Below are 9,686 nucleotides of genomic sequence, written 5' to 3'. Positions count from 1 at the left end.
AGCAGTGGGGGGAGACGCTGCGGGGCGCTCACTGTTCACTCCGCATTCTCTTGCTCTGCTTGATTTTTTCACCATGTGCATTGATTATGTTCTCAAAATGTTTTAAAGAAAATATAAAGAAAGGATTATTGTTTTTAACATATGACATTAACTTGGGAGACTGAGGTGAGGGCAAAGGCCATGGGCTTTTTGCCTGGTCTGGCTTCAATCCCGGTTAGACAGGGTGACATAGCTCTCTGAGCCTCAGTTTCCCCATCCATATGACCAAGCAGAAAGGCTTTCTGGGGCCACTACTGTGTGGCTGTTTGCCAGACTTCTTGATCAGGAGAGGTGAGAGCTTCCCGAAACGAGTCCTGAGCTACCATCTGTTGCGCTCTGACCCCTAGAAGGCTCAGTGGCCTCCGTGGCCGCAGGGCTGACCTGGCAGGCCTCCACTGTGTGTTCTGGACCAGGCCCTGAAGGGAGCCGGGAGTCTGGGCCTCCCTGTGCTGGGACCCGATCACACACTGCAGGGCTGACCCTCAGTGGGAAGTTCAACACACTGCACATCTATGCCAAGTCGATGATGCCCGTATGGCACCGCTGTGGTGAGCCCATCCCGGGAGCCGGGAGGAGACCCAAGTGCAGCTTCCCACCAGCACAGCAGGCTCCCAGCTGCTGGCCGGACTCAGGTACAGGAGCAGAGGGCGGCAGGCCACAGCTCTTCCCAGCACATGACATCCACGCACCATACCACCAAGAGTCTGGCAGCAGGTGGGTGGGTCTAGGGATTCCTCCAGTCCCTCTCCCCTCCCTGGGTCAGGCAGCCCCTTTCTCCTCTGCAGAAAGCTCCAGAGCCACCCCTGCACCATTGGCCTGGGTCGGAGCAGTCAGCAATCGGCGAAGGCGGGGCAGGGAACACAGGTAAGACAGCCAGAACCAGGGGGCCGAGGCCAGGCAGCCCACAGAGGAAGGAGGAAGGCATGGCTGGGGGCCTCGGGATGAGTGTAGGGTGGGAGCACCAGGCTGCACAGCTGCAGTGACATAGGAGGTGGCAGGCACAGTGCCAGGCACCTGGCAGACACTCGCAGAAAGGGCCCAGGGGTGCAGGGCCCGGGGATGAGGAAGGCCCTGCTCTTAGACACAGGCCTGCAGGTGGGGTGGAGGCACCCTCAAGAAGAGAGGACAGGGTCCCCTTTCCCAGGGACTCGGATGCCCCCAGAGGGAGAATGTGGCCAGCTGGGGGAAGAGCAGGAGGGCCGGCTCCCAAAGACACCACTGCCCCCTCCGCCCTGCTCCTGGGCTCTGCCTCTCCCACGCCTTCTGTCCCTCACTGCAGCCCCAGACCTTCTCTGAGCCCCAGTGTCAATGCCGCCCCCAATGTCTCCCTCTCCTCTCTCCTCTGGGGGACTTAAGGAATGCATGCTTAAGTCTCCCACCCCAGTCATTTGCCTGCTTTACCCACCACTTCCCCTAAAGAGCACCCTGAAAGGAGCTCCTCCCCATAATGACTGTCCACTCGCACCCATCCTGCATCTCCCCAGGGGACTTGGGCTGGCAGCTGCAGATCCACCTCTGCCTCCTCCCCTTCCTGGTGGTTCTGCCACTTGCCAGACAGCAATCTGTCACAGGAAGCCCCCTAGGAAGTGTCAGCCCTCTTGAGAAGCGGCCACAAACACGTTTAGCATGAGCCATGCAGGCCACGGCTGGGGCCCCAACATCTCTGGCTTCCCCCAGAGCAAAGAAGCCAGCACCATCACCATCCTCCCTTGCGACCCAGTGCTTGCCCGCCAGAGTTTATAAACATTGAGAGACAACATTGACAAAGAGCCTAGACCTGCATCATAAGCCTGTCCCTGCTACCAAGGGCAAACTCCTATGTGTCCTTCAAGATCCAATGCAAACAGCTGCCCCCTTTCCCAGCTCGCACAGAAAGTCAGCTTGGTCTTTAGATATTGCACCTCGCATGTTCCTTAGGTTAGTTTACTTAATTATTTATCTGTTCACTTTTGTCACTCCCCCTTCCAGTGGCTCTGTATGGGCAGAGTGCCCTATACTCTGGACCTAGGTATCAGGCACAGTGCCTAGGCTGTGATATAGGAGCAAGAACTGACCTGCAAGCCATACAGTGGGCTGTGGAGCGTAGAGCTGCTGGGCCTCAGGGCTTGTCCAGCCCAGCAGTACAGGAAGAGCCGCCCCTAGAGTGTCCCAGCAGGAGGGGAGACCCACCAAGGTTTCCAGGGCCTGTGGGTAGATGGGTCTGTGCTACAATGAGGCCATAAGGCCCTGGTCAGAGCCAGGGGGTACCCCAAGTAAATAAGGCCTGGAGCTTAGGCTCCCTACCTCCCCACCAGCACACAGACAGGCTCGAAACCCCATCTTCTTGTTCAGAAGCACGGGCAGGCCTAGCAGGTGGCAGCATGGTCCTCAGGCTCAGCAAAGAACACCTTGGATGGCACTGCAGGTGCACAGACTGACCACACGCCTGCCCCTGGGGTGTGGCCCACCCCAGGCAGCTGCAAGGGCACAGTGGGTTGGGGCAAAGGCAGGAAGTAGCTGGAAGAGGTGCTCCTATGGGATCCCAGGTCGATGTTCCTGTGGGCTGCGAACTGCATCTGAACATCAAGGTTGCCTGCATGACGGCCTGCGTGGGACGAATGCTACTGAACCAGGCTGAAAGCAATTTTGAATAACCTATTCAGATCATGAGGCCCCCAGGCACCTAGCATATTATGGCGCTTTTAAAATCAAATAAAGCTAATTAAAACAAAAAAAAAAATACTCTTTGAGTCCTTGCTTTGTGGAAGGCTCTGAACGCTGTCTCATTTACAGTGGGATCAACAGTACCAGGGTAACCTGTCCTGAAAGAGAAGGGGAAGAATGGTGAGAATGGAGCCCCAGAACTATGTGGCCTGTTTCTATGACTGCACCTGCTCGGGCACCTCCTTTATTGCAGGGGAGCTCAGCCTCCTCACGCGATAATAGGGTGAAGGCCACCTGCGAGGAGAGGTGGTGAGTGTAGCTGCCCTGATTGCAGCCACCCAGGGCAGTCGGTGTTTCACGGGCATCCTGTGGGCTCCCGGGGCTTCATGGGCAGAGGCGGCAAGAAGCATCATTGTCTGCAGGATGCCCCATCCGCCTCTGTCTCCTCCTCACATCCAGTCTATGGCTTCTCTGGCTCCACAACAGACTGCTGGTCCAGGCCCTGGCTTTCCCAACTCTGAGCTGTCCCCCCACCCCCATGCCTGCCTCTTCCCTCCAGTCCCCACTTGAAACCGGCCACCTGTTGCTGACTATCCATGGCTCCCACCAACCCCCACGGAGCTCCCCACTGCAGGTGGCTCTGTGGCCTGCCCTGCTCTCCACTAGGAGCTGGTCGCACTGCGGCCCTCCCCAGCTTCCTACGCCTCTCCCCGGCGAGCTGGGAGGAGGTGTGTCCCTGAGCAGCATGGCTAGAGTTCGTGTGAGGGCCCAGAGAGCAGTAAGGTGCTGGGTCTCACTCGCCTTGCCCCAGCAGGACCACACAACAGCCCCTCTAGGGCCCTCTCATGCCTCACCTTCACTGGTGAAGAGTGGGGGTTACCATGATTACCAGCTCTTGGGGTGCCAGTTAAGAAACTTGGTAATGACACCAGGGAGGGAAGGTTGGACCCTGGGTCCCCACCGCCTATCCCGTGTGGTCACGCAGATCTTGCTCAGGCGCCCTCCCCAGCCACCTCACAAGGGCTGGTGACTTCCATCAGTACTACAGCAGTGATTGTCCCCCTACACAGAATGAGGTGACACATGTACCAGCCACAACACAGTATCCGGCATCCAGAAAGAGCTGGCAGTGTGATTCTGCTCTCAGGATGGCATGGGCGGGGACCCGGGCTCTTGAGGCTGCCTTGTGCATGTGATCCCCACGACAGGCTGCTGAGCTCCCGCAGGGCAGCGCTGGGCCACACAGGATCAAAGCGGCCTCCGCGTTAGCCCACTCAACACTTGGATTCTGTTCCCTTAGAGGAAATTTCGGAGGCAGCAGCTTCTCTCCCTGTTCCTCTCTCTGCCTCCCGCAGCCCATGTCCACAGCGTCCAGTTTCCTCCCCGAGCACTGGGGCCTGTGCCACCCGAGCCAGGGCTGCCTGCCTCAACCCTGAGCCTCACAGGTTGGCTGCAGCTCACAGGCGTGTGCACACACATGCGTGCACTCTCCTCACTCAGACGTTGTAGAATGGGCTGGAAATGCCTCTCGGATTCCAAGACAGTGACAGCCAAGGGCCATGGGACCCCTTTTATCTACAGCAAGGCCACACGCAATCCCAGGAAGTTCTTAAATTTTAGAATTTTAGAAGAAGCTAAGGAGCCTTGAGTAAAAGCAAAAGATCCAAGTCTGGCTGACCTGTTTTGTAAATCGAAATTTCCCATCCAGGTTTTGCATGTGATGCTCCCCACGCGGGCCAGGCACTGTCTCCGTAGTAACAAGCACAGCTCCCTCCCCCCGCAGGTCCTCCAGAGCAGGTCCTTCTGGAAGAGTCTGGGCCAGCCACAGAAGCACTCTCAGGCCGACAGCTTTATTTCCTGCTGTAAATTAATAAATGGTTGTTCTGAAACCAGCCTCAGGCCACCTACATCCTTTCTTGCCTGGCTGGCCCCAGGTGGGCTCCATGAGGTGGCCTGGGCTAGGGGCGGGGGACACCCAGAAGGCACAAGTCCACTGACCTCACGCGGACCTTCGTGTTTTTCTTGTATGGGTGAAACTAAATCAAATTGGTATTTATTTGTGTGTTGGCTTAAAAACACAGTTCCTACCTTTGATTAAAATGAGCTCTTGGGAGTGCCAGAGGGGGAGGTCCTTTTATATTCTCATCTTGACCTAAGCAATTTGGTGGAAACAGTAACTTTTATATGGAACAGAACGCTGAGGTTGTTGTGGGTTTTTTCTTTTGTGTATTTTTCTGCTTATGACAATACAAAAACATAACTCACGTTCACAGTAGATGGAATGTATGTTTGTATTATTGTTACGTTTATGATGTTTGCTATGGAGTAAACAAGAGGGTCTACAGAACGTGTTGACGTCGCCTCCATAACCCACAACACGGTCAGTAGGGCCCCACTGATGTTTGTATGTGTGCAAGTGTGCAGCTCTGCACCATGGGGAGGTGTCTTCTTACACAGTTAGGTGGCTCTTGCTGCCACTTTCCACTTTGTCCCCTCACTATGTCCCCCGCACTGTTAATGAAGCCTCAACAGCATGATCTGACAGCTGCATACTTCTTTGCTCGTGGGTACCGTCCTGTGGATGCCTGCACGGTATTTACCCATCCCCAGCCTCTCTGGCCCTAGGGTTTGGGCAAGGGAGGACAGTGTTTGGGCTCCTGAGGAGTTTCGGACAAGCATGTGCCCCGCCAGGCAGGAGCTGGAGTCCCCAGGCCCAGAGCAACAGCCCACAGGGAGGGGGGTGGGCATTCCTCCCTGCAACTGGCAGGACGTTCCCCAGGCAGGTGCAATCCGAGCCCCCCGGGCTGTGTTGTCTGCTCTGCTCAGGGCCCAGGCATCCTGGGTTCTAAAAACTAGGTCTGAGGTGACCCTACTGGAGACAAGCAGCTGGACACACTCATTTCTGCTTGTGAGACCCAAACTCGCTGTGGCCTGGGCCGGCACCCAAGCACGTGCCTTATCAGCACGGGAGTTCCTATTTTGTATTTGACTTTTGTATTTAACATGACTTCACACACGAGTCCCACATCTTGACCGAGATCACATACTCACTTATAGGAAACAACATTCCCTCAAGTTGACACACCACTGATAGCTGGGTGCTTCCTCAATTAGCAAGCGTTTAGGAGGTCTCTAACTTCCCTTCTCAAAAATGGCCTGCCATGACTGTTTCAGTTATTTCAGTAGTGTTCACTTCCAAAAGCACAATTCACGTCAGCAGCAATGGAAAACCATTCTTCCAAACTTGGAATCTGGGTAGCTCATACAGCCCCAGAGAGAGTTCCCAAAGCTCTTTCCTGCTTTGGCCCAAGGGCTCCCCAACGCCAGCTTCGGAGCCCAACGAGAGCTAAAGTCCTAACTTATCCATGCTTTATGAGTCTGCTCGGGCTGCTGCAACAAAGTACCACCAACCAAGCGGTTTAAACAACAGATATATATTTTCTTACAGTTCTGGTGGCCAGAAGGCAGAGATTAGGGCTGGTTCCTTCCTAGGGCTGGGGGGAGAATCTGTTCCTTACCTCTCTTCTTGGATTCCGGTGCTGCCTGCAGTTCTTGGTGCTAGTTGGCTTCTAGATGCGTCACCCCAGTCTCTGCCTTCACAGTTACATGGTATTCTCTCTGCGTGTGTCTCTGTGTCCAAGAACACCCGTTTATAAGAATGCCAGTCATATCTCCAATATGACCTCATCCTAACTTGACTAATTACATCTGCTACTATCCTATTTCCAAATACAGTCACATTTTGAGGACTGGGCTTCCACATACATGAATTCTAGGGGATGCAGTTCAGTCCAGGATGCAAGCTGAGCCCAGGTCTGCCTTGTGGAATCTGCCACTGTGTACAGCTACAGCAGGCAAACACTTCCCAAATCACACCCCTCAAACATAAGCTTCATAGGACATTAACAGATGCTAGGTGTAAAAGGGGTTCTGTGAGAAAAGGAGTTTGGGAACCAATAGGTTAGACAGTGCTTCCTTCCTTCCCTTCTTTAACTGCAGGACTTCTCAGGGCCTTTAATGGGATCATCCGTACTGTGAATCTCCAAGAAGGGGGTATGAGGTTCATCCTTTTCTTAACCTATTTGACCACAGAAATCTTTATTCAAAAAGGCTCTGGAGGGCCAGGAGTGGAAGGAGAAGGAACTTCTATTCTTAGGACTCAACACTGGCCCGTTTCTGAAACCCTGTGTGATCCACTGAAGCCACAACAGATACTTCTGATGAAATGAACACATTAACAAAGAAACACATGGCAAGAGCCAGGCAGAAACCTCTCCTGTCCATCCACCTGATGTCCACAGGCTCATCCAAGGAACACCCAAACTTGACGGCTCCACCCCACAGCAGCAGCCCCTGCCCTGGGGTCTTTGTGGGTGCATCTCAGAACGAGAAAACCCCAGCAGAACTCTCTGCTCTCTGCGCCTCTCAGCAGAGTGGTGTGGCTGCCCCTCTCGGCCTCCTGGGGACCAGGCGCCCCTCCCATCAGAGCCCCTCTCTCAGGGGCTGGGCCCTTCCCACCCACCTGTGCAGGAAGCCACTCGCTTCGGTGCTTCAAAGTCTCAAACCTGCCAGGTCCCTGGTCACCGTTCTGCTAAATTTCCTCCCAGATACTGAATGCTGGCTCATCATCTGGTCAAGCCAGGAAAGTATATTCAGAGACACCATTTTCTTCACATTTTTGACAATGCTATGAGCAGAGCACAGGCCATTTCTTAACCAAATAAGCTCATGATAAAATCCCCCATATGCCCTGGTGAGGTTCACAGGTGAATGGTGATGCATGGGAGCGCTTCCACATTTTCACATGGGTCAACGTGGTCGTCGTCACTTCCAGACAGCCAGATCGAGTCTGTACAGGTTTTCCTCCCGTATGTTGACAATCCTGTAGAGCAGTGGTCCCCAGCCTTTCTGGCACCAGGGACTGGTTTTATGGAAGGCAATTTTCCCACAGACTGGGGTGGGGGCTAGGGGAAAATAGTTTGAATAGAATGAAACCGTTCCACCTCACATCATCAGGCATTAGTTAGATTCTTTTAAGGAGCGCGCGACCTAGATCCCTCGCTTGCGCAGTTCACAACAGGGTTCGTGCTCCTATGAGAATCTAACACCGCTGCCGATCTGACAGGAGGCGGATCTCAGGCCGTGATGCTGGCTTGCCCACGGCACATCTCCTGCTGTGCAGCCCAGTTCCTGGTCCGTGTACTGGTCCCAGTACTGGTCTGCGGCCTAACGGTACCCGGCTGTATAGGATAGGAGAACAGTGTGATTTTTGACTTGTTTCTGTGACACTGTCTTCAATTTCGGCCTCAGGGGCCTCACGTCTTATACTGCCCAGACCCACTGCCAGGATCTGCTACAGCCAGGACCCTCTGGGTCATCCTGGAGAGCTCAAGGCAAGAAAGCCAATGACAGCAAGGCAGTGGGCAGCAATCTGCGGTCGGGTGAGGTCCGACTGGCTCTCAAGGCTCCACACATCCCCAGAAAGCTAATTCTCCCTCTTCCCACCCAGCACCCCGCACGCCTGGCTGACCCCTCTCCAAGGAAGGAAACACCCAGTCTCTGCCTCTCTTCTCGGGTCCTCCTGCTCTCACCAAAGTCCCCAACACCAAGGGACCACATCAGATGCCCCTGTCTGTGTATCACAGGGCCAACGGAAGGGGTGCAACAAGAGGCAGGACAAGGGCACAGGCATCCTGGGATGCATGCTGCTGATGTGATGGGTGGCCTGAGGTGTGGCATGCACAGGTAGCAAAAGGGCTATGGAACAGACAGTTGGTCCCCAGGCACTGATTGCTCCCTCTCTGTCCCGGTGACCAGTCCAGGACAGGCATGCAGAAGGCACTGGGCTGTGCTTGCCCAGGGATGGTGGGAACGCTGGGGCTTGGCTGCATGTGCCCTGGGATTGATTGGCAATGTCTGCACTGAGCACCAGAAGGGACCACGGATGCACATCATGAGATCTCTATGTGTAATTTAGAAAGATCTATGAGTCAACAGGCTACCTCCTGGCCCTGGATCAGTCCCTCCTGATTTGTATAAGTGTCATCTCCTGGCCCTCTGCTCCTCATCTCCCCAAGTGCACCCAGGCCAGCACCCTCACCACCTTGGTACCCTGCCCATGGCTTGGCCATATATAGGCTGGTGTATGTTTGTATGACAATTCTATGGGGGTGCTGGCTTCTTTAAGACCGAACAGGACCCTCCCAGGACACTACGGCAGTGCACCCACCCCTCCCAACAAAAGGTCAGCTAGGTCCCAGGGAACAGCAGAGTCAGATACAGATGGAGATTGGCAGATGCTGATGGTGTATCCTTCCCAGCAGGCGCTGCACTTTCTGTCCCACCTGGGATGCGGAAAGTCAAGGGAAGACAATCAGGGCCCACAATTCTGGACTCAGAAAAGCCAAGGGGAGATTAGAAAGATGGGAGGTTTGAATCAGGAAGACCTGGGGTGAATTCTGGACTTATAACTTAGTGCTGGTCTGCAAAATGGGTTTGATGATACATATTACACAGGGTTGATGTGTTAGAATAACAGGTGTCTACCTCAAATGACACTGAAAAATAACTTCTGGGTAGATTTTTTTAAAATACCTAAATGTAAACAAACAAACAACAACAACAACAACAAAACCCTAAAAAATGTAAAAAGCAAAGCTTAAAACATTGGTCTAGCATGTGAGAAGCTTGGAAGTCATCACTCCCGTTCTTACAGACAAAAAGCTAAACAAACTGAAAATCAACAACTCTTCTTAGATCCATCAGAGAACTGAGGTTGCAGGAAAACTGCTGCCTCCAAAACTGGCAGATAGAGAGAATTACAACTTACCATCACTTCTCAGCCTTTCTTTAAAATCAAGTGTGGAGAATCACAACTTACCAGAGCAAAAACCTCCATGGAACCAGTACTGGGGCAGGAAAACCTAAACTGTAATTGCCGAATTGCTAAATGCTCAGTGTGGACAAGTCTGAGAATTCCAGGGTGCGCAGTCCTAGCAGGGCAC

The 9,686-nt window shown here is 53.8% G+C and overlaps 1 protein-coding gene across 1 annotated transcript in view; it reads right to left on the bottom strand.

Moving 5' to 3' along the window:
- Positions 1–6,385, bottom strand: part of LOC108529387 (calcium/calmodulin-dependent protein kinase type II subunit beta-like) — a 69,685-nt gene extending 63,300 nt beyond the window's left edge. Inside the window, exon 1 of the mRNA XM_017871690.1 lies at positions 6,201–6,385. Within this exon, the coding sequence (XP_017727179.1) occupies positions 6,201–6,370 (170 nt within the window). The 5' untranslated portion in view covers positions 6,371–6,385. The remainder of the gene's footprint in view (positions 1–6,200) is intronic.
- Positions 6,386–9,686: the final 3,301 nt, after the last annotated feature.

This window comes from Rhinopithecus bieti, unplaced genomic scaffold, assembly GCF_001698545.2.
Source record: "Rhinopithecus bieti isolate Rb0 unplaced genomic scaffold, ASM169854v2 scaffold_6908, whole genome shotgun sequence".
In the NCBI taxonomy this organism is placed as follows: domain Eukaryota; kingdom Metazoa; phylum Chordata; class Mammalia; order Primates; family Cercopithecidae; genus Rhinopithecus; species Rhinopithecus bieti.
The sequence above is the reverse complement of the archived record's forward strand: the minus strand, read 5'-3'. Positions and strand labels throughout refer to the sequence as shown.